At 54.7% G+C, this 23,513-nt stretch overlaps 8 protein-coding genes across 8 annotated transcripts; 4 read left to right on the forward strand and 4 right to left on the reverse strand.

Moving 5' to 3' along the window:
• Positions 1–1,069: 1,069 nt before the first annotated feature.
• On the reverse strand, positions 1,070–1,687 carry MYCGRDRAFT_80707 (uncharacterized protein; the record flags this gene model as incomplete). The annotated part of the gene is made up of 1 exon (XM_003852671.1): positions 1,070–1,687. The coding sequence occupies one exon, from the start codon at positions 1,586–1,588 to the stop codon at positions 1,214–1,216; it is 375 nt and encodes a 124-aa protein (XP_003852719.1).
• Positions 1,688–2,055: 368 nt separating this feature from the next.
• Positions 2,056–3,141, forward strand: MYCGRDRAFT_41849 (uncharacterized protein; the record flags this gene model as incomplete). The annotated part of the gene is made up of 1 exon (XM_003852046.1): positions 2,056–3,141. The coding sequence occupies one exon, from the start codon at positions 2,056–2,058 to the stop codon at positions 3,139–3,141; it is 1,086 nt and encodes a 361-aa protein (XP_003852094.1).
• A 674-nt stretch (positions 3,142–3,815) lies between these two features.
• On the reverse strand, positions 3,816–8,415 carry MYCGRDRAFT_93063 (Ca2+-modulated nonselective cation channel polycystin; the record flags this gene model as incomplete). The annotated part of the gene is made up of 6 exons (XM_003852670.1): positions 3,816–4,870; positions 5,938–6,040; positions 6,427–7,537; positions 7,686–7,748; positions 7,904–8,084; positions 8,232–8,415. The coding sequence occupies 6 exons, from the start codon at positions 8,413–8,415 to the stop codon at positions 3,816–3,818; spliced, it is 2,697 nt and encodes an 898-aa protein (XP_003852718.1).
• A 2,145-nt stretch (positions 8,416–10,560) lies between these two features.
• MYCGRDRAFT_41592 (uncharacterized protein) lies at positions 10,561–12,252 on the reverse strand (the record flags this gene model as incomplete). Its single annotated transcript, XM_003852669.1, has 5 exons — positions 10,561–10,972; positions 11,084–11,589; positions 11,650–11,770; positions 11,832–11,970; positions 12,207–12,252. Coding segments are annotated over 5 exons (1,224 nt in total), but the record flags the coding sequence as incomplete, so codon positions are not given.
• Positions 12,253–13,318: 1,066 nt separating this feature from the next.
• Positions 13,319–13,975, forward strand: MYCGRDRAFT_93065 (uncharacterized protein; the record flags this gene model as incomplete). The annotated part of the gene is made up of 2 exons (XM_003852047.1): positions 13,319–13,434; positions 13,498–13,975. The coding sequence occupies 2 exons, from the start codon at positions 13,319–13,321 to the stop codon at positions 13,973–13,975; spliced, it is 594 nt and encodes a 197-aa protein (XP_003852095.1).
• Positions 13,976–14,682: 707 nt separating this feature from the next.
• MYCGRDRAFT_42543 (uncharacterized protein) lies at positions 14,683–15,457 on the reverse strand (the record flags this gene model as incomplete). The annotated part of the gene is made up of 2 exons (XM_003852668.1): positions 14,683–15,167; positions 15,229–15,457. 2 exons carry the CDS (start codon positions 15,455–15,457, stop codon positions 14,683–14,685), a joined length of 714 nt encoding a protein of 237 aa, XP_003852716.1.
• Positions 15,458–16,809: 1,352 nt separating this feature from the next.
• MYCGRDRAFT_93067 (uncharacterized protein) lies at positions 16,810–20,203 on the forward strand (the record flags this gene model as incomplete). The annotated part of the gene is made up of 2 exons (XM_003852048.1): positions 16,810–20,074; positions 20,184–20,203. 2 exons carry the CDS (start codon positions 16,810–16,812, stop codon positions 20,201–20,203), a joined length of 3,285 nt encoding a protein of 1,094 aa, XP_003852096.1.
• Positions 20,204–21,111: 908 nt separating this feature from the next.
• MYCGRDRAFT_71853 (high-affinity amino acid transporter) lies at positions 21,112–23,423 on the forward strand (the record flags this gene model as incomplete). The annotated part of the gene is made up of 6 exons (XM_003852049.1): positions 21,112–21,441; positions 21,497–21,546; positions 21,609–21,643; positions 21,713–21,771; positions 21,830–21,965; positions 22,049–23,423. The coding sequence occupies 6 exons, from the start codon at positions 21,164–21,166 to the stop codon at positions 23,216–23,218; spliced, it is 1,728 nt and encodes a 575-aa protein (XP_003852097.1).
• Positions 23,424–23,513: the final 90 nt, after the last annotated feature.

A 23,513-nucleotide genomic window follows, 5' to 3' on the forward strand; every position in this document is an offset into this window, starting at 1 on the left:
AGGATGATGTGAGAAGTCAGCATCACGTCTCCACTCTTCTGATTCTTCTCCTTCTTGAAGACACCTCACGCGACCACCTTTTACCCTTCTTACTACTACTACCAACACACTCACTCACTCTCCCTCACGGCCTACCGTCTCTCTCTTCTCCCTATGCATCGACGCTAGATGGCGCCCTATCACGAATCCTACGACTCACGACCACGACCCTCACGCCATACCGACTCCTACCCTTCCTCTTCATCATCCTCATCAACATCATCTCGAGACCCTTATCAACCACCGCGGGGCACAGCGGGGTATGACCCTCGCAACCTCACTCCCAACTTCGACGATCGGTCTCGGAACCTGAACCGTCCACCTCCCGAACGACACCTCACAGACCGCTACGATCCTCGATACCACCATCCTCCACCACCGCCTTCCTCCAACGCGAGAAGGTCATCCCGCCCGCCGCCGCCACGTTCACCGGTCAGGAAGCGAAGGTCTTGGCCGCCTCAGCCTTGCGTAGAAGATGAAGTCACAGCCTTACGCAAGGAGGCCGACTCCCAGCGACGGTTGAGAGAAGCCAGTAAAGATGAAGTCCCTGCAAGAGGAGATGTCGACCAGGAACCTTTGATCATGGAGACGGAGTTGTCGAACATGTACGAGCGGAGATTTGTGCTGTCGGAGTCGAGCAGTAATGGGATACCCACGCCGCCCACGAGTGATGATGAGAAAGTGCGGAAGGCGAGTCGGAGACCGTCGAGGTTGGATATTAAGGATACGAGGCCTGTGCCGGAGGTTGCTGGGAGGACGTCCTCGCCGTACGCGTACACGAAGCCGACGCTGTTGAAGAAGGAGTCGAGCATCACTAGCGAGAGGTTCTTGTCGCCGGAGAGTATGACGCCGCCGTCGCCGGCGTTGAACAGTTCTAGGAGTTCGAGATATCCGAGTGGTGCGCAGCCGGGGTCGCCTCGACGGGATTCTGGACGTTTCAGCAGAGGAAAGGACTACTTTGGATCTGGTAGGGTACCGGATGAGAGCGCGATTGATGATGCGGAGAGTGAGACCAAGACGCGTTTCGTGGCTGGAAAGAGATTCACCGAATCTCCTTTGGCTGCAAGTCCGAGTACAGCTGCTTTTGACTTTGCGCCACCTCCTGCGAATGCACCGCCGATACGAAGGGCGAATCTGGATGCGAGACGCTATACGGATACCCAGAATACGTTGCCTACAGCTGGGAGGTTGAATGTGGAGAAGAATCGACGACCGACTCCTTTGATGGCTGCGACATCGCTGAGTGATGCCCATGACACGGCAATGGGCTCTTCTCTGGATCCAAGGACCGCAATCTCGAAGAATCGCTCTCGCGAAGGCAGCTGCTCTTCTCCAAGAGGTCTTTCGCCGACAGGCTCTGGCAGGAACAGGGGACAGTCTCCCGCACGCTCTTCGAGGATGAGCTCCGATCACTCAGCAGACGGAAGTGTATTGGGCTCGAGGCCACACTCTGCGTCAAGCTCGCGTCCATCATCGCCGTCGCCGCGCACTTCCAAATACTCTCCCAACTCACCACATCTGCCCAAGACCGATCTGGATTGGAGTGCATTATTAGCGGCGAATGCTCTGCGAAAGAGCAAGCCTCGCTCTCGCCTTTCTGCAACGGTGCCGCAGGTCGGTAATGCCGATGGCAATCGACGTTACTCTTCAGAGCGTCCTCCGCGACCAGCGAACAGTCTGCCATATCCAGAAGACAGTAGTCTAATGGGTTCAACGATCGGAATGCCGACGGAGCAGGAGCACGCTTACTATCCCAAGCCGAAAGATACCTTGGCGCCGCCGTCACAATACGGACCTACAAGGAGCTCGCCAAAGTCCGCTTCTTTGTCCAGCAGTCCTTCATCAAACTCGTACATGTCTGCCATGCCTCATCGACCGTCACTCGTCCGAGGTCATTCGATGAACACCATGCCTTCCGTCGAAACTCGCCCGTCCGACTCTCGTCCGCGGCAAACGGAAGCCAAGCGTGAGTCTTTTGCTAGCTCCTCTCAAGCTAAGAAGGACCTCGCTCTCCTCATGAAAAAGGGTCTCCCGCCTTGTCCACGCACGGATCCCATTGCCGGTCTCGATGACTGGTACACAATAACAAACTCACCAACCATCGACTTCTGCCCAGATTGCATCTCCACACTCTTCGAGCGGACTTTCTTCCGCCCTCTTTTTCGCCGCTCGCTCCCTCGCAACCTCTCAACCAAGGTCCAGTGCGCATTTGGCTCCCCATGGATCCGTCTCGCCTGGCTTCTCACCCTCCAGCAACAGCGCGCAGATCTCAACCTCCTCAAAGACGTCGCTGAAGTCGAAGCCACTTCCGACCCTTGTCCAGGTAACATGCCGACCTCCCAATCCTGGTACGGCCTCCGCGACCCCGATGGCCTCTTCGTCCGCGACTTCCACATCTGCTACGGCGACGTCCGCAAAATCGAACGTCTCCTCCCCACCCTCGCAGGCCTCTTCGTACGTCTTCCCAACCGCGCATCCCACGAGCCTCGCCTTTGCGCAATGCGTGTCGAATCCACCCGCTTCTCCGCCTACCTCGACGCCCTCGTCAACACTCACGAAGCCGCCCTTTCCTCCCGCAAAGGCGCCGACTCCATGCCCTTGATCGACCTCGTCGAACGCCGCACTCGTTTACGAGAATGCACCCGCGATAATATGCTGCTCGGCGCTCTCTGGCATACACACCCAGACATCCCCTCCCTAACCATCTGCGAAGACTGTTTCGAAGAAGTCGTCGAGCCGGTCATCAAGTCCGCCCTCGCCCAGCCTTCTACATCCAACTCTTTCGTCCGAAAATTCAACCGCTGTTTAGGACCGGTGTACAATGAAGGACCGGGATCTTCATGCCAATTGTACTCCCACCGCATGCGGAGGTGCTTTGCGAGGAGTGTGGAGGATGGAGATGGAGGGAGGTACTTGAAACGGAAGGTGAGGGAGAGGAAGGAGGCGGAATTGTGGTTGCAGGAGAAGTATAGGGAGGTTGTGAGGAGGTGGAAGAGGGCGGAGAGTGAGGCTGGAGGGGGAGAGGTGGGGAGGGAGGTGGAGGAACGGGCGGAGAGGGAGTTGGAACGAATTTCGAGGGAGTGGAAGGGGAAGTGGGAGTAAGGAACAAGGTCTGGGTAAGCAGTTTGGGAGAGAGATTAGAATATTGGATGGAGACATGGAAAAGGGGTTGGATTGGGACGATTCGGATGCGAAACGTGGGAACGAAGGACATGATGCATTTTAATGATACGCTGAGATGATGAATGAATGAATGCATGCATGTATATGAACTACGATCACCGCGCTACTCTCTTCACAATACGCTCGAGCTTCCTTCACCTTTCACCTCCTTACCTTGCAGATGACATGGCATGGCCTAAGCCACTTCAGCGTCAGGCCATGAATAGATTTCAACTTTAGCGCGGAGCTTTGAGCAAATGCTCGATCTGACGGCTCGTGTTGGAATAACGGCTTGTAAAGGACTGATGATTCATGCAGGACAAAAATCGAACACGGTGCGTGCTGCTACATGCATTGGCGCTTTTGAGGTTTGATGCGGGCTTACAGAGGACGGACGGGCGGGTTTGACGAGAGGGGCTTGTTATGTTGCAATAACAGTGCTGTGTTACGCAGCTCTGTAGGTGCGGAATGCCGGACGGCGGCAGCGTGATGGGGTATCTTTCTCTTCTTCTCCAAAGATAGCAACTCGATTGAAAACCCCTAGACGCCACCCTTTTCCCAACCGTGAATCAAATGGTATACCACCCCAAACCCCCAACCCCCACACCCCAACACTACCTCGCAGTCTCACTCCCCTCACACCCCACAACCGTCTCAACAGTCCTCTCATCCACCGTCGCCGTCACAGTCCTCGTGGTCGTCGGATCCGACTCCGTGACAACAGACGTATCCGTCCCGCTCGTCACAACCGTGGATCGCGTGTCAATCGCGGTCGAAGTCACGGTAATGGTAGCGGTGTTGTCGCCGTTGCTGAAGGTGAAGTCCGGAGCGCCGAAGTTGGAAGCGAGAGCATCGGTTGCGGTGGTTTGGCGGGCGGAGAGTGCTGCTGCTGCTGCTGACGTCTTTGCTGCTTTGGCGCAGTCGGTTATGAAGACTGTTTTGATGTTTTTTTGGGGGGTTGGGGACGGGGTTTGGGGGTTGGTGCAGCTTGTTGAGGAGGAGAAGGGGTTGGAGTCGGTTGGGTAGGTTGGAGCGGTAGGTGTGCCGGAGATGGTGGTGCTTGAGGAATCATCGGTAGCGCTGGAGGAGGTATTCGAGGAGTCCGTGGCGGAGGTGGTGCTCGAGAGATCCGTGGCAGAAGTGATGCTTGAGGAGTCCGTGGCGGAGGTTGAGTTGGGATCTGCGGTCGCTGTGCCGGTGTTCGTGGCAGAGGTGCTGGTAGAGCAGCTGATGTATGTCGTCGATGAGGCATCAGAGAGAGTTGTGGTGCTGGTGCTCGTTGCTTCGTCGGTGAAGATGTATCTCGTGGACGTCACGGTCGTCGAGCCCACGGTCGAGCCAGGGACAAACACAGTGTTCGTAGCGGTCACGGTGTCGGCGAGGATTGTGGAATCGGCGACAAGGAAGCCATACGAGGCATCCGTAAAGAAAATTCCATCCGACTTTTCGAAGGCTATGGTAACGACACCCGGGGCGATAGACGTGTTCGGGATCGAGCAGGTGAGTTGGTTGGTTGCTGTAGGATAGACCACGGGGTCCACTCCGGATGATTCCGGTGGTGGCAGCATACCGTTGTTGAACGGAGCACACGTAACCACACTTGTACTCGCAGCACCTCCCGCGTCAATGACGGGAAAAGTGAGCACGGGCTGAACGTCAATATAGTCCGCTGGGAGATGTGTCATTACAGGTCTGAGCTCTCGTTGCAAGGAGAAACTGCGTCGTACTGTCTGTGACGCCGAAGAAGAAGGAAGGCTGGTGAAAAGTACGAGAGGGCGGCGATCACGCCAAAGGAAAGCATGTTGGCCGGACTGAATCCGTACGAGGTGAGGAACACAGGTACGACGCCGTCTTGCAGGAGCACGGCGCCTCCGACGTCCATGGACTCGAACGAAACTGACGATGCCGCGAGACCCATGTTGGAAAGGAATGAGTGAGGTGCTGAAACGAGTGAAAGAAGTAAAGCGTTCGTGATGAGGATAAAAATCAGGTTGAACAAGAGAGCAAAGGGGTACCGCCACGGTATGGAGCCTCCTTGAGTTCCGTATTTTGTCTTGCTTTCATCTCAATCCTCGGAAGCGCGAAGCCGTTCTAACAGAAATGAGTGGCTTCACGGCCCCGAGGAACGCCACTCCCAGACGCCATGAAGCATATTGCGCGATCCTAGGGCTGACCTCCTCGTCAGTGTAGCTTGGTAGGTAGCTCAATTATTTTCAAGCAACAAGGCGGCTGAATTGAATTCGACCTGGGACAAGGTGCTGCGAGTTCCGTACTCTGTCGCAGTGCGCCGACGGAGGCCAGTCCGGTCATGAATGCTGGCAGAACTTTTCCTTTGAGCATTGGGGTCGCAAGATGCATCTGATCTATAACTTGCTGAACATTCTAACGGCTTGTTCCCGATGGCAGCCTTGATACCGCGTTGGCAGCAGCGTTAGAGATAGCGCATCGCTCAGACTCGGAAGTAAACATCACGAAAAGGAGGTTTGGAGCAGCTGATGAGGAGAGGTGGTTCCTCGATCTGTTGTGGTACGCTGCTGACGGTTGGTAGCGAGTCGATACGATCTTGCCAGAAAGGACTGTAAGCCGCAAGGCACCGTAAGGGCGGGCGCCTCTATGGGCGCGAACGTGGCCGTACTGCTTGGTGAGACAGGACTCAGCCTTTCAAGAGACAAGCTTGCGAAGCTCAGCTGAGCGACACCCCAAAGGAGGCAGGTGTGGTCACTAGCCGGAACTTACTCCTCCGCTTCTCCGCTTCCGACAAACTCGTGGCGCGCTTGCTCGCGTGGTAGCCAACCATGGAATACGAGGCGTCTGGCTGAGATTGCGATGCGAACGCAAGCTGGATGGCATCAGCTGATATTGAAGCGGTCGACTCAACGGAATCCAGGACAGTGTCAGGCGGCGCCCATGAAGTGAGGCCCAATCTGGAATGCATGGCCCAAGACGTGATTGCTGGTTGTTCATCCTGGGTCAGAAGGAAGGAGAAAAGAAGTACTTCCAAGTTTGGAGGAACCTAGGTTTGGAGGAACCGAGGTCATGACTAAGCATATCCTTATCCTGCCTCAGGCACCCACGAAATCACCAACTCCTGAAAACGAAAATGAACGGAAATTCCAAGCCATGAACGCTCGCAAAGGCCCATCGTTCCTGTCCTCGGACACCTCTCTCTCTCCCGACTCTTAACCGAGCCCCGCAAGGAAAAATCCGCATGCAAGTCTACCTGACAGTGACGGTCGGCGCACAGCCAGTAACAGTAGAGACCGTCCTATCGTCCTGCGTCGCCGTCGTGCTCAGCGTGGTCGTCGTCTCCGCGCTCGTCACAGTCGTCGTATCAATCCCGCTGGTCACCACCTCGGTCACGGTGCTCGCAGTTCCACTGACTATGAGTGTAGACACGGTGGTCATACTAGTCTCAGTTCTTGTGACTGTCGCCACGTTGTTGCCCTCGCTGAAAGTGAAGTCTGGGCCGCTGAATCCGGCGTCAAGGGTAGTCGTTTGACGGCGATGCAGTGCTGGCGTCGGTTCGCCCTCTGAGTCGCAGTCTACCACCGTCACCGTTTTGACGACTTTGGTGACAAGGGTTGTAGGTGTGGGCTTGAAGTTGCCGGCAGCATCTTTCCCATAAGTAGAGATCGATCCATCCGCCGCATACGTAGGGACCGATCCATCTGCAGCATACGTAGAAGTTGAACCATCGGCTGCATAGGCTGGGATCGAACCACCATTCGCATACGCCGGAATCGAGCCACCTGTCGGGCAATCAGGAATGGAACCACCTGCCGGATATGTAGGGACCGAGCCCGATGTAGAGGACTGGGGATCCACCACGGCCACTGGAGCGCACTCCTTAAAGCCGTCGAGTCTGCCAATGGCGAGGACGCCGAGCAAGTCACCGGACGTGCCAATGATCAAGCCGGAAAGAGAGTCGCAGGTGCAGCTCAGCTGGTCGTTGGAAGAGATGTCGCAGTCACAGGCCTCGAAGGAGTCGTCGTCGGCGGCTGCAAAGAAGATTCTTGATCCATTGGTGGACTCTTGTCTTTTTCGAAGGCCGCGGCTAGTGGGCACGCTGGCAGCGCGACCGCTGCTGTCGACGACATGGCCATTCTCGAGGAGGGCAAGAAGTGTGCCGGTGTTGCTTGCAGCGAATCGGAAGGTGTCGCCGGTCTGAATGGCACCGTCTGAGCCGTCGGGGATACGCGGAACGCCGTACGCTTCGAGAATAAAGACTGCTTGAGTGGCCTCGAAGGCTCCAGCAGTAGTTGTGGAAGCAGTGCGGGTGGTTGTGGAAGTAGCTTCGGTATTCGTGGAAGCAGTGTTGGTATTCGTGGAGGCAGTGCTAGTAGTCACGGAAGTCGTGCCGGTACTTGTGGCAGCTGTGCCGGTAGTCGCGGAAGTCGTGTCGGTAGTTGTAGAGGCAGTGCCGATGGTTGTGGAAGCAGTACTGGAGGATGTAGAAGCAGTATCGGTGGTTATAGAAGCAGTACCGCTGGCCGAGGAGGAGGGAGAAGTGCTTGTCGAACAACTCACGTAAGACGTCGACAAAGCGCCTGTAAGAGTTGTAGTAGGCGTCTCACGAACCGTGGCCAAGTAGCTCGTGTCCGTAACAGTTGTGGAGGCCACAATCGAAGCAGCAACGAATGACGTGCTCGTAGAAGTCTCGATGCTGGTGACAAGAGTCGACGAGGCAACACTGAACACATACTGCGGGGTATAGTAATCTCGAAAGTCCTGAGAAGGCCCCAAGAAGCCCAAAGTCACAATGCCGGGGGCGATAGCCGTGTTAGGAATTTGGCACGTCAATTGATCTGTCGCTGCTCCCTCGCCTGAACTTGGGAGTAGACCATCGTTGAACTCTGTGCACGTGACGACACTTGTCGGTGTGGCTGTAGTCGTAGAGCCATCGTCGTCGATGGTTGTTATCGGCTCGCCGATCGGAAAAGTGACCAAAGGCGTGACGGAGGCAGGTAGTGCACCGATAAAACCTGGCCGGCGTGAGTACAGCTAGTTCCAGCAGTAGCAGTTGACCATACCAGGATTTTCAACCACTGAGACTGTAGCGAGTATGCCAAAGAAATTCGTATTGCCAGGATCGAATCCGTACGAAGTGAGGAACGTGGCGGGCTGGGTCTCCACTGGCATCCCATCGAGAAAAGGGGGTCCCAATGACACCGCGCCTGCCACGTTGTTGGACTCGAAGGAGATGGCGCCTCCCATGTTGTAAGGAATGACTTCGACTGGGATGTCGAGCGAATGATGGAGACAAAAGCAAGTTCGTGCGATTGAGAGTTGGATCGCCGCGAGTAGAGAAGGTCTGCATGATTCTCATCCTTTGTACCTTTAGCATCTGCGAGAACTAGTTGGGAGACCTCAAGAAATCGAAATGAGATGGCTCCGCAAAACCGTGGGACGCCCTACGGTATGTCTCGAACGTCCCCGATATTACCGCCAGTTGCGAACCGCGCGCATGGCAGCGACGGTTGGTTCGCGCAAGGCTGAATCTTGACATTGGAGAATGGATACCCTATTTGAATGCAACATCGTCTGAAGTAGGAGCCCGCATCGCCAAGATAGTCTTCCGTGGTATTCTTGGTTAAAGGCAAGGCGCCTCGTGGCTTTGGGGCTCCACCGGAAGGTCTGAGGCTGCCAAGCACGTCCTTGAGAACACAGATCGATGCTCAGGAGATGCGAGCATACTGTGCGGGTGTTTATTTTATCCCGCTCGTACGAGAATGTCTCGCCGCCCAAAACAGCAGTAAGAGTCCTCTCCCTAGCGCTACCTTGGTATAGGCATCGCTTGGAGCGTTTTCGGTAAGAGCGTTTTCGGTAAGAGCGTTTTCGATAACAATCGAGCAATGTCTCGCCACTAAATACAGGAGCGTGAGGGGCTTGAATCTCCCGTAGGGCTACCTTGGTAGAGGCTTCGCTTGTAGATCGCTTGGATTGGGCAAGCCACAACGTGGTCGGAAGCGAACGGGCGGAAGCGTGAAGCCGGGGAAGGAGTATATGAACAGCCGTAACGCTCGCCTAGAAGACACATGCCGTTTTCATGCTTGTTGTTGTTGTTGTTCATGAGAGTCATCTGAGGATCCGGGGGTCGCGGCTAACCGCTTTGTCCATTGTCCTCATGCGGCTTAGGCCGCCATCGTTGCGGAGCCTGAACAGATCTCCTCCTCTGGTCATCGTGTCTAGCCGGTGGTCGTGTTGTGCTTGTGCTGCTGTCGGCAGCAGGAAGCGAGGTGATGGATGTATTCGCAGGCAGCATCCAGGTTGAAAGCTCGCTTAGTCAGTATGTTGCTGCCTTAGGGCGTCCATGCAGGTGAACGACATTCAACGATGCAATCGTTCCGTATCTGCGTCACACAATGCTTTGACCCGAGACGGACGTTTTCGGAAGACCTGGCTACCGTTGATCTATCTTCTTGCCTGAAAATTCGATTCGACAACCCCCCGCGACGATCAGCTGATACCGAAGCAGCTGGATCTACTCCTATGCTCCTCGTACAGCAGCCAGGCAAAGAACGCTCGCATCGTCTAATGTCTATCGATTGTCCATCAGGCAGCGCCCAACGCTCGCTATTACGCCCGCTCAACGCCTCTCCCGAAGAAGAACCCACCATCGCCTACCCGGTCATCAATACACCACAACCATCCGCCGCGAAGCACCAGAGACCAAATACAGTCCATCCAAAGCCGCCACAAAATCCCCAACATCCACAGACCCAGAACCAACATTCTTCAGCACATCCCAGCGTCCGATACCACACTCCTCATCCATCGCCTTCAACGCAGCCGTGATGTCGATCGGCTCAGAACCAGCGTTTGTGAAGACAATGCCGCTTGTATGCTGATATTCAATGCAAGGAGGCAACATCACTTTCCTCGCGGGCGTGGACGTGTCCTGCGCAATGCTTTCTCCTTCGAGCAACCACCGCACTAGCTCCTTCACCTTGGCATCATCCGCCGCGATATTGACTTCGAGGCACTCGTCGACGATTCGGCGGCACAGAAGCGCGGTGTTCCGGCCGACGAGCTCTGTGGTTGACGAGGCTGAAAATGCCGCTTCATCTTGTTCGTTGGCTAAGTGTAGCTCGAGGACTTTGGCGGAGACTTCCTGGTTGGTTCTGGTGGTTGTGATGCAGTCCGCTTCGGAGGGGATGGGATTGCCCATATTGCGCGATCGGGCGAGAGGAAAGTGCGAGATATTGTGTGTTGGTCTGACGTCGATGCGTGGTGTCGAAATCCACGATGTCGCTTGAAAAACTTGTCATTTTTCTCCTGTTGTGCGAGATGTTCCGATCACCCCGTGCGTTGCTACGGAGGACTTTCTCTTCCGCTCTCCAAGCAGGGAGCAAACGATTCTCACGAAAAGTTCACCACCATCTCCCTCGCCATTTTCGGTCCAACAGCAGCCGCGAACTCCGCAAAGACTCCCTTCAATGAGTCCTTTCTCAGCAACCTATCTTCTTCACGCTCGTCCTCACCTCCGTCCCCCTCCCAAGCAACAAGTCTGTCGACTCTGACGATCTGCCCTCCTCCTACACCCACTTTCACCCTCATCGCGTCCAAGTCGACTTCCTCTTTCACTTGACTGAGGGACATGACGCCGGGCATGCCAAGCGAAAGGAGGGAGAGGTTCGACTGGGTGGCGAGGAGTGGCGTATGGTACGAATCTGGCTCGTCGTCATCGTTGTCGTCGTCTCCGTGGTCGTGTCCATCTGTACCTTCAGGAGCATCACTCCGCCGCGCCCGAAGCCTCCTCTTCTCCCGCGACCTCCCCGCAAAATTCCTCTTCTCCATCAACGCCTTGACCCCATCATCCAACTTCGTCCATTCGAAAGTGTCGAAATTTAGCACATACTGAGGTGCAAAGTCGGCTTTATACCGCATCTTCTTGCACTCGTGAATATAATACCCCATATAATAATTCTCATACCCGTCCTCCAACGCCAGTCCCGCCTCTCTCATCGCACTTACCTTGCCCAGACTGAACTTCTCAAAGTCAGTGTGATAGATGAAGTACACCGCCGACACACCCCTCGGCAAGAGATCCAGAACAGCCATAGCGATGAGTCGGCCGTCGAGGCGGTAGAGATGGTGGTAGGAACCCAGTGCGTGGGAAGATCCATCGGGAGGGCCGGGAGAGGATACGAGAGGGGAGTCGCAGAGGAAACGACGGAATCCGGAGCGGGAGATTTCAGAGGGTGGGTCGTGGTGGATTTGCGATTGGTAGTGGGCGTAGAGGAGGTATTTTTCTTCGGTGAAGGTGGAGGGTTCGAGGGTTAGGGTGAATTCGTGGGCGGGGGTGAGGGATTTGTGGAGGGAGGAGAGTTCGGAGGCGTGCAGGGTGGGGAGGAGGGAGAAGGTTTCCGCGGCTTTCTTTTGTCTGTTCTTTTGTCTGGGAATATTGTTAGGTGTAATGGATGTGAAGAGAGGGTGTAATGCTGACACTTTTGTTCGAGGGAATTTGAGCTTTTCTTGCTTGATGTAGTCTTCGCCGAGGACGAATTTGTTCCAGCGGTAGAGGGTTTGGCGCTGGTCTCGAGATGGTGTGAATTGCGCTGCTGGAAGTCTAGGATACAGTCAGCTTGTGGATTGATTCCAAAGGCGATATCTTGTCCTGAAGATGATACCGAATTGTGTAGTGCGGACAACATGATCGGGAGGCGTCCGGCAGGTACAGCAGGCTTCCTGACCGTCTCCACCCACGATCCATGAGCTCCTGATAGTGCTCGGGCGTGAGCCTTGTGGAGCGGACATAGTATGAAGCGCCTGTGCGTGCACGGTTAGGAGGGCCATGTGCGAATTAAAGCAGTTGACACAATATCGTCTTAAAATGCCGACATGTTTCGTGTACATGGGCAATGAAGCTTGATCTCAGGCAGTGAGAGGGGGCAAGAGTAGAAAGAGGGTGGCATGTGATGGTTCGAAAGAGGAAATACGACTTGAGCAGTCGAGCGAAGCATGTCATGGAACAGAAAACGCACGAGAATCGGGAGTGCGCTGACTTGTTTCGTCTCCTTTGCAGTATCCGCAGTCGCCGCTTTGATATCCTACAATTGAAGTCGAATACTTAGCTTGTCGTACTCTCTGCAGAACTCATACAGACCGGTGTAAGGTATGCTGTATGTAGATGACCATCGTGTACATCGACAAGGTGAAGTCAAACCCGCCTAGCTCGATGGCCAGGAATAGCGAGCACGCGGTCGGATTCAGGCTTGCAATTGGACGGTCGGACGGGCTTACCTATGGGCGTCAAAAGGGAAGTCGTCGCGCTGGAAGAGGCTGCCATCTTTGCGTGGGGATCTTGGACTGGCATGGGATGGACAGCGATCGATCTGTAGGGAAGTGTGGAGGATCTTCGATCCAGCAGAGCAGTGTGGTATGATCAGTCGAGAGGGAGCAGAAGTCGGAGCAAGATTGATTGAATCCAATAGAATATAGAACCTACAGCTCATGCCGGCCGATCCCGGAACTGACTGTTAATCAATTGGAAACGACGGGGGCCCCGTGGCTAACCACAAATCAATGCCGGTCAATCAATATCTCCATCAAATTCATCAATCCCTCCCCCCGGCACATCCCCAAATTCCACTCCCGCGGCCCCCAATTCAATTTGGCTCGGCCTCGCGTGCCTGGTCCTTCCCTTCTCTAGCGCTGGTCCCGTATTTCTTTCCCTCCCACCCACTCCCCCCTCCCAACACTCCCATCCCACTTCTTCCTCCTCCTCCCTCCCTCCTTTCATGATGTCCTCCACACCGCTTCCTCCTCCGTGTCGCCGCCAGCGTACTCGCTCCCAACCGTCGCCCCGGCGCAAGCGGGCTTGAGCGATCACTCTTTCGTGGAGACGACAGATCATCCGGAGTCGACACGGCTTGTCGTTCACGCTCGCACCCGAGCAAGCAGAATCGATTGCTTGAAGAAAGCGTGAACAGTGCTCTTCCTCGCGACGGAAAATCGGAGTGATCATTCCACGAGTTCCGCGATTGACCGTCCAAAGGCATCTCTTCACCGCAACGAGCGCCGTTCGGACACGCGACACCGCCGAAATCGAAACTCGGCGACGACATCGATATACACCTACACCGACCTTGTACACTCGTTTCCTACAAAGCCCATCATGGCACAACAACAGAACGGCCAGAGCTTGCACACCCAAGCCTCTAATGGATCTTCCTCCTCCTCCTCCAACGGCGGCCGCTCAATGGAAGCCCGCGTCGGCCGTGATAAGCAACGGTAAGGAACAAACCCTCCTTCCCCATCTCCGTCCCACCCACTCATCCTAACTCCTCGTCACAGATACGCCCCCACCGGCGAACGCCTAGTAGCAGGCGTCGTCCCCCTCTCCCCCACAAAAACCCACGTCCTCCTGATCCAATCCTCCTCCAAGTCCTCCTCCTCCTCCTCTCCTCTAAAAAAACGACACTGGGTCCTCCCCAAAGGCGGCTGGGAATCCGACGAACCCACCCCCTCCCACGCCGCTCTACGTGAAGCCTGGGAAGAAGCCGGGATCGAATGCAGTATAACACGAGACCTCGGCACGATCGAAGAAACCCGTTCATCCACGGAGTTGCGGAAAGATAAAAAGGCGGGAGGGGAGGCTCCGAGGGCGAGGTACTTTTTCTTTGAGGTGGGGGTGAGGGTGGAGAGGGAAGAGTGGCCGGAGGGGTGGAAGAGGGAGAGGAGGTGGATGAGGTATCGAGAGGCGTTGGCGGCGTTGGGGGGGAGGGAGGAGTTGGTGGAGGCGTTGGAGAGGAGTGGGATTTTGAAGAAGTGAGCGAGGGGTTTGGGGGAGGATGTAATGTGATGAGAATTGAGGGCCATGGTTGAAGCATGTGATGTCGGATGGAGCATCTGAGAGCGGAATGGTTGGCTTCCGCAGCTATGAGCAAAAGGGAGGGCAGAGGACGAAAAGTTCGACTCGGAGGAAGTTCTTCTTCAGGACGTATCGCATGGAAGACAGTAATGGAGCGACGAATTGATTTGTTCACGAAGGGTGGCAGACGGACATCCCTGACATTTCGATTCAACGAAGACGGGGGGTTTCCGGTCACATTATGGAGCATCATCACACCGGCGACGAAAACGCCGCATGATACACGAGTTCCTGAAGAGAAGCACAGGAGCCTCTTGAAACGCCCAGTCTCCACAACATCTTCGCACAAGTTAGGCGTTGACCTCAAGGAGTCTACACAAAGTTGCAAATTGGAATTGACTTCAGACTCGAAGCTTCGTGCTTGAATACAACTTGCATTCGCGTTGCCTGCTCATGGCCCTGTCCGCTTGGAACCACTCCCTGTGGCTCGTGATCGCCAGTGGTCTCCCGCAAACAAAACTCCAGATCAAAACGCCTGTATCAAAACATCTCAATGTCGCCGTGTTGTTACACTGGTATTCCATGTATCCTTCCTCAACGCCGTAGACCTGTCCATCTTCTCTGTCGCTTCTCCCTCTTCCTGTCTCTCAACCTCAACCAATCCCCGTCTAATCACTCCGCAACATGCTCTCCACCAACTCCCCTAGTGGCCCATACCACTCCCCCTTCTTATCCCCCTTCCCATCACTCAACCCAAACTCCTCTACAAACAACACATAATGCTTGAACCCAGTATTCAAATGCGGCTCCAATCCCAGTCCTCTCACCACGCCATAGTGATGACAGTAAATGTGCGCGTACACCCGATACAATCTCTTGAAAATCGTGCGAATCGTGGCGGAGAAGTTTGAAGGGAAGGGTACACCTGGGTGGGTGGGGAAGAGGGTCGAGTTGGAGAGGTGGGCGGAGGTCCAGGAGAGGAGGTGCGAGATGTAGGTGGGTGCGGGGAGGCGGGTGGGTTTGGGGAACGAGGGAGGGTCGTGCCAGAGGTATTCGAATTCGTCGGTGGCTTTCATTTCGGGACAGGTTGTGGGGGAGCAGAATTCGGTGATGGCGCCGTAGAGGAGGTTGATTTGGTTGTAGAAGTCGACGACTGGGCAGGAGTACCACTGTTAGCAAATTCGGGCGGTTTGTAGCAGATGCAGATATCCTACCATTGACGGCCAACCACTCATCTCTGTCTTCACCCTCCGGCAGCTGAACGACTTTGCGTAAACTGCCGCTTCCGAGCGTCGCTTCGGCGAATTGCTTCAATTGCCAGCCACTGGTTCCCTTGGTACGTTTCGCGGGTTGGAAAGCGGAGCGTTGCGTGCGAGCATTGCTGTTGCTGCGGGAGAAGAGATCAGTTCTTGTTGTTGCGACTTCCACGAATCCATATCCCATTGCTTTCTTGTCGCGATGTGTCTCGTGATGACGATATTCATGGCGGACGGGAAAGGGGATGTTGTCGCGTGGAGAGTTGTTGGTCTTGGGTGACTTCTTGCTGCTGTGATTGAGGCTGTAATTGTCCGAATCGAAGACGTGTTGGATATGGCGTTGGAGTGGCGAGTGAAAGATGGATTGCGGACTGACGGGATCCATTGCGTGGTGGGATTCGGAGTGCGCGAGAATGTCGGAGTGCAGGGCGGGCAGGGGACGGGGTGGAGTGGAGTAGGGTTGAGGAGGAGAGCTGTGCACGAACATTGTGTTGATGAAGGAGGTCATGGTAATGGAGAGAAATATTGGTCGTCGGTACCAGTCGACTCAGTTGTTGGTCTGCATTCCACTTGGTCAGCTGGGTGAAGATGAAAGTGATTGCGGCACGTAGGAGAGCAGTACCTGTGGGTGACTTGCAGTTGGTCGGAACCGTGGTACGGGTGAGAACGAGTGTGTTGGTAGCGAGTGAAGAGACGCGAGGAGATGGGGTTGTCGAACCGGCGGAGCGAGCGAGATGAAGTCTGGTGTTGTGCAAACGTTGGAGGTCGTTGGAGGTCGTGAGGTCGCTTCCCAGGTTCACGTCACGAGTGCCAAGAGATGTAAACACCCAAACAGCGGGAAGGAGTGCCCTTGACGACCGACCTCACCTCGTCTTTACTCATTGTCTTATTACCTTTTCATTACTACTTCCTGACAACAACATCACTCAGTCTCATGGCAGTCGAAACCAAGTCATGGCTATGTTCTGCGATGGAACAGTGCGCTTTTATTCAGCCGCTGCTGCGAAGGAACCCGTTGTCAGGCCGGCAGATGCACTTTCAGAAGAGCGTCCAACCGGCATCGATCACCCGATGCTCGCGACGAAACAAGACTTCGCTGGAGGGAGGGCAGATGGAATGGAATGCAGGATCTCGGCTTGATGCCCACGATCAAGAGAGCGTCGTTCGATCTAGGACGCACGACAACGTTGGTGTGGGCGGCCCTGACAATATCGCGGCAATTGGCTTCCACTCAGCCCGACCTTTCACTCGTGAGATTTCTCTCCCATTCCATGCTTCTTCTTCACTCTGAGCACCTTTGAGCACTCATCCCTCAGATTCAGCAAGATCAGCGCAGCATCTTTTTTTGCGGTGTTCTTACTCTTTGCATATGTGTGGTTGTTTTGAGGCCTTGTTGACAGTCCGCGTGGGCATGACGACTCCAGGCAAACGCTGCAGTTTAGAGTCATGCGTGAAATTTCTGCTGTTCTGCCTCTTTACTCCTCCTCAAGCCAAACACCAAGCGGTTCAGGATAATCAAGACGACCCCGTCGATCAGCTATGGCTACTATGTTCGGAGCTTCTGGTGCCGGAGGAGATGACGACCCTGAGCATCGCCGCCTACCGCCAGATCAACAACAACCTCCTGATCGTCCCGACCTGCCCGATCAATCTGGTTCCGACGACGAATACACTGCTGGCACCCGAAAATGCTCGAAATGCAACGAAACGAAGGCGCTCGCACATTTTCGCCATGTCAAAGGTAACGCTACCTTCGGTCTAACATGTTGGACTTGTCGTAAGATCACCTGTGACAACGAAGGCGAAATCGCGATCGCAGATCTGCCCTTACCAGGTGGGATCGGCGCTTCCAATGTGCAGAAGGCACTGCCTACCGTGGGACAAATCATCGACACGTTACGCAAGAAGGCTGAGCTTCAGCAGCGCCCAACGATCATCCCGAAAAAGCGCAAGCGAAAGTATTCGTTGACAACCCACTGCGAAGCATGCAAGACCTGCTTGATCGGGGAGGAGCGTGGGAACGGACCCAGTGGCGAAAAGTACTGTCTCTCGTGTGCTAGAAAAGCTCTCCTCGCTGCCAACAAAGCACAGACGTCGGGTGAAGCAATGGAGAGGAAGGCTGAGACCGGAGTCACGAAAGTGAAAGCACCTGCGAAAGTGAAAGCACCTGCGAAAGTGAAAGCACCTGTCAAAGACTTCAAGTTGCCCGTCAAGAAAGGAGAATGTAAGATCTGCAGGCAGGACATCATGGTCAACGATAAGATGGTGAAAGGACCCGACAAGGAACTGCTGTGTGCGCTATGCTATAAACGCTACTGGTTGGCGAAGAAGAAGGCAGACCAGTCTGCTGTGCCGGTCGGAGACTCGTGGAAGTTTTCAGGGAGGAAAGCGATTTACCAAAGAGGGGATGAAGAGCAATCGGAAGTAGATTCTGATGCTGAACCAGAGATCAAGACCGCAGTGTGCGAAGTCTGCACCGGGAAACTGACTCTACCTGTGAGGAAAGGTCCCAAGGGCGAACGATTATGTTCCGCGTGTTACACACGCTGGCGGCGATACGCCATTCAGGCGGCGGAGGGGTCGGACAAGGAGGTTACGGACTCATGGAAGTCCAGTAGGCAACGGCGAAAGGAGGAGGCGTGCATACGCTGCGGAACTTTTGAGATGATGGACGACCGGGAGGATCGCCTTTGTGAGACTTGTGGCAGGCGCCATGACGCCTATATCGACCGCGAGGACCGACCATCAATCCGCCCGTCGAACGCAAGCATACGCGACATGCAGATTACCACGCACGCTGAAATGCGAGATCTAGCCGTCAGCAACTACTGGGAGATCAACCCGTCGTACGATCCTCGTCATGACAAAGCTGGACCGCCCATCACGCAGCACAACTATTGGCCATTGGAGCAAACTCCACTCAGGCAGCTAACGACGCAACGTGGCATAGTCCGCAGGCAAAATGACACGAAGGATGAACTCATACGTTTTTTGCAGATCGCAGATGCCCTTGATGGCATCTTGCCACATCCAGATCCCGAAGGCGCCTCGAGATTCATGGGAATGTCTTACTACCAAACGCTGCCTCTCGCCCGAGAGAGTGGCTTCTTTCGACAAACTAATCCCCCGCCTGCAACGCTGGAAAACTTGAGGGATTTTTTGATCGACCCAGAACGAGCCTCAGTCCCTAGCCAACCGATAGCACAGGAGGACCTTGCTGTGATGGCGCGCACATACTTGGCGGACCTCACCACGTCTTTGTCTGGCTTGCAGGACAGCGCAGAAGCGACCGCCATTGTCGAACAAGTCACTCACCATACGCACAACCGCGGTCTGTATGGTGCTCGAGAAGCAATCGATAGTCTTCAGGACACAGCTTCGCATAACCTCCTCCCAAGCGATACGAGCGGTGCAGGACTGTTGTGCGGTGCACGAGCCTATGCAGAATCGCGCATTGCTAGACTGCGAGCTTTGGGCATCTATACAGGCATGACTTCAGAACAGATGATGCACGAGCTAATGCTGCTTCTCTTCCGCAACTACGATCCGCACAATATGCCGACGGCGGACATGGTCGGTATTCCAACAGACGAGTACGATGCGTACGTTCGCGAGCGTGTCAGTGTCTATGCCTCGGACGAGAACAACCGCCAGGACCAATACTTCAGGCGGATGGCTATGAACAACGTCGACATCGAACAAGTCGCAGCTATGGCTCACCTTGCTCATGCAGCTCAGCTCGGCGGTGCGGCCGACGACTTCGGCCTGGGCGTAGTCGTCGCTGCCCATACTCGCATACTACATGACGGAACTCGAGAGCATGTCCCGGCACATGCACGTATCGTACGTCCTGGAGCTGCAGATGCTCCAGATATCTGGGTGCACCATAACACAGCTCTCTCGCGCGATCAATATAGCCACTTCGAATCATTCACTATCGGGGGTCGGATCGACGCAGCTATCGAGTGGGGATTGGAATTTGCCGATACTGGTATGATTCTGAACACGAGGCGCTTCCGCCGGGAGAATGAGAGACATGCAGCTATTGAGACGAAGGAGGCGGCTCTGCTGAGGGAAATTGCGAACAAGCGGAGCGAACTCAACAAGCATCGTGCGAAGTTTCGGCAATGTTGCGATCCCTGCCGACAGCAGGAGCATGAGGATTGCTCGGGCAAGCCAGGCGCGCCATGCGAGCGATGCAAGAACGACGGCCGACAGTGCGGCTGGAACAACGCTGTGTACATTGATCCCGGACCATTCTTCTTCAAGGCTTCTGAGGCCACCGAAGCAAACTTGAAGCCATGGCAACGTCCGATGGAGAATGAGCAAGGGTATATGGAGCTTACGAAACAGCAAAAGCCAGGACCAGAGCCACCAGGCAAGCACTACCTTATGATCGGCTGCGCTCGCATATCCAGCCACGCCGGCCAAGATGTTATCGACCAGAACATGGCAAATCTTCTCTTGACGCTGACCACCCTCGACCAACTTCACAATTCCCCTTTCCACAACGACACTGACGAGGGCGAGCGTCCAGGAGGAGCTGCAGCCAACCTTGCACGGCGACTGTTCACCATCTCTATTGCTAGGCATGGCACGAGGGACGTTCCGAGGGATATCGGCAACCTCTTTGACGCAAGCCTGATTGCACACGTTGGTCTGATTGATCACATTACGGATCCAAACAACATCAACCCTCCAGTCGAGATCATCTACGTTACACAAGGTATCGCAGGCCTAAGTGTCCCTATCGAAGGATGGTTGCCGTTCTTCCTCAACATCGTGCGCCGGGACGCCCGTAATGGTACGAACATCGCCGACCGCATCTACTTGATGCCTGTCGTAGAACACCAAGTGGTCGACGGCAGCGCGACGTCTGTCTTTCCTCACCGACCACTGAACACCTGGCTTAGCTGGCACAACAAGCGTGTGAAGAAATTCAAGCTGCGTGACCTGTACAACAGATGGTTGCGGCACCGGCACGAAGAGTACTGCGCAGTAGCTAACATTGCTCCTGTAGCGGACGTAATTACTCCAGACACTTTAGACCAGGACGACTTTCTAGAGGCAATGGAGCAAGAAGGCTTCTGGCGGAGCGGTCACTACGGTATGGCAACAAACCCGACCGCAACTGCTGTTGCTTCACGCAACAATACTCGCAACGCTCCGTGGCTGTAGTGGAAATAGTATAGAAATCGCAGGAACAGGGAAGAATGTGGACGAGTGCGACATTTGGAGGCACTCCATAAGGTACTTCGTGGTGGGATCGGTCGAAGGAAGCGAGGCGAGGCCGTACTTATGTGTCACGAATGTCCAATCATTGGACCAGCCCACTTCGTACACCTGCTGATCTAGATTGCTAGACTATCTCGGGTCCAGTATTCACGTCAAGGAAACCGCAGCGATGATAACGAGCGTGCTGATAGGCCGGCGGCGGAAGCTAACAGGCTGATTTCATCCTGCCTCGGTCGCGGCTGGTTGTGTCCCCGGACGAAGGATCGTGTTTGCAACCCTCGGGCATCCCACACATCGCAAGACTTGCGCAACTGAGTGGCAGCCTTTCTCAGTTGAGAAATACGTCCGAACACTTTCAGCCGCGTGGTCACCTCGTGCGATTATTGCCCTTATCTCGCCTAGTCCAAGCACTGGTGCCGCTTAGCACTGCGTCTGGAAGAGGCCCATGTGAGGGGCGAAAACGCCACACAAAGCTTACGGAACCTTAGTGCGCTCTTATCTTTGATTGGCACCGTTCGACAAGGTCGCGTAGGTCGTCGCGTGTACATTATAAGCTCTTGCCAATGCGCTGCTTTTCTTGTACGCGCGATTGACCTTATCGTGTGCTTCTTGGCCGTTTCTTGTCGCACTCGGCGACGTGCAGAGAGCTCTATCCAACATGTCGATGCAAGTGGAAAGTGACGGTTACGACGAGAAGAATGCCAACTTCAAAGACCATGCTCGTGGGCGGCAGTTCTCGCTGCAGGGCGATAACGCAGATATCGTGGAAGGAGACGTTCAAAACTTGCACCGGGGACTGAACGGCTTCCATACCAGTATGATTGCCATCGGTGGTGCAATCGGAGCTGGTTTGTTCGTTGGTGCTGGTGGAGCTTTCGCCCAAGGAGGTCCAGCTTCCGTTCTCATCGGATTCATCATCATTTCCGTGATGATAGTGTGAGTACTTTGAACGAGCCGCAAGTTGGAATGCAAGCTGATCGAGACGACATAGCTGCGTTATGCAGGCTCTTGGTGAACTGGCGACACTTTATCCCCAGAATGGTGAGCGACTATCTGAAGAAAACTCAACTGCTGTCTCTTAACCACGGTGTTTTTTTTCAAAGGCGCATTCACAGCGTACGTAATACGCTTCATCGACGTGAGTTTGGGCTCCAAAAAGACATATGTTGGCTATTGCCAGCGTGCTGACTTTGGTGCCGACTAATAGCCCAGCTGGGGATTCGCTATGGGCGTCATTTACGCCATTTCTTGGTTGACTGTTCTACCGTAAGCGCATCGAACCGAACGTGAGGCGATGCCATTCGTATTGACACAATCACAACAGTTTCGAACTCACAGCCGCTGGTCTCACCATTGATTTCTGGAGGCCGGACATCAATATCGGTGTTTGGATTGCGGTATTCCTCACGGCTATGTTTGTCATTCAGGCATTCGGAGTGCGGGCATATGGCTGGACTGAGGTACGCAGATTGACGCACGCAAAGATGCTGCAATGCAGGCATTCGTCCATCGAAGGCATCGTCCGCTGACTATTTGTCGATAGGTCGTTCTCAGCATGATCAAGGTCATCACAATCATCGGCTTCTGCATTTTTGCCATCATTAACAACGCTGGAGGTGTTCCCACCGATCCTCGAGGATACATCGGCTTCGAATACTGGCAGAACGGACTTGCTTTCCGCAACGGATTTCACGGATTCTGTTCCGTATTTGTTACGGCGGCCTTCTCTTTCGCTGGTACTGAGCTTGTGGGTCTGACTGCTGCAGAGACCAAGAACCCAGAAAAGCAGCTGCCACGGGCTATTCGCCAAACAGTCTTCCGAATCGTCGTCTTCTACCTCCTATCTCTACTCCTGGTCGGCACGCTGGTGCGAGCTGATGACGAGAGGCTGCTTAACGCCGGCAACAGCAACACCAAGGACTCCATCTTCGTCGTTGCCTTCCTCAATGCTGGCGTCAAGGGCCTCCCTTCGGTCATGAACGTGGTCATCACTCTCTCGGTCATCTCAGTCGCCAACTCATGCACGTACGGATCGACCCGAACTCTTCAGGCCCTGGCAGCGCGTGGAATGTTGCCAAAGATTCTTGCCTACGTCGATAAGAAAGGCCGTCCCATTCCGACTATTCTCCTTCAACTCGCCTTCGCCATGTTGGCATTCGTCAACGAATCCTCGAGTTCCGGCGGAGTCCTCTTCGGATGGCTGTTGGCGTTGAGCGCAATCGCCTATTTCTTCGTCTGGGGAAGCATCTGTCTGGCTCACATCCGTTTCCGTATGGCCTGGAAAGCAGCCGGACGATCCATCGATGAGCTGCCGTACAAGGCATCAATGGGCGTTTGGGGATCCTACCTTGGCTTGCTGTTGAACATCGTCTGCTTGATCGCCTCGATCTACGTTGGCGTCTCACCGATCACAGGCGAGCCTTTCTCATTCGCTGTCAAGCCCTTCTTTCAGCAGATCTTGGCCATTCCGACGATCTTCTTCTTCTACATTTGCTACAAGATCTTTGTGTTGATCAAGGTTCCGGAACAGCGTCCGATGTGGGTGCGCATCTCTAAGATCGACGTCTACGAGGGATTGAGGGAGCGCCAAAAGGAGATATCTGGACCCAATGTACCTGACAGCCAGCGCAAGTCGAGTATCATTGAGAATCAGCAGAGGAAGAACTATACGATGGCTCAGCGATTCAAGATGGTCTTTACAGATCTTCTTTGAACGCTGACGTGGGCTGGTGGGGCTGCGGGAGAGGGCGTACAGAAGTACTGGTCAGACGCAGATCGAGCGTACTTATCGAGAGGGCACAGGGCATCACTTTTTCGGCTGATGCTCGACCCGATGAGATTGCACGAACCTGCGCTGGACACATACATAGCGAAGTACGACTAGAGCTTCACGGCCAAATTTAATGACCATTAACAAAGAGAGGTCAACGTGAGCATGAAGGTGTCTCTGGAGACAAGTTGACCACAAGGTAAAGCGGACCTGCATCTGAGATGCCTGAGGCATGAAG

Source organism: Zymoseptoria tritici, chromosome 5, assembly GCF_000219625.1.
Source record: "Zymoseptoria tritici IPO323 chromosome 5, whole genome shotgun sequence".
Classification (NCBI taxonomy): domain Eukaryota; kingdom Fungi; phylum Ascomycota; class Dothideomycetes; order Mycosphaerellales; family Mycosphaerellaceae; genus Zymoseptoria; species Zymoseptoria tritici.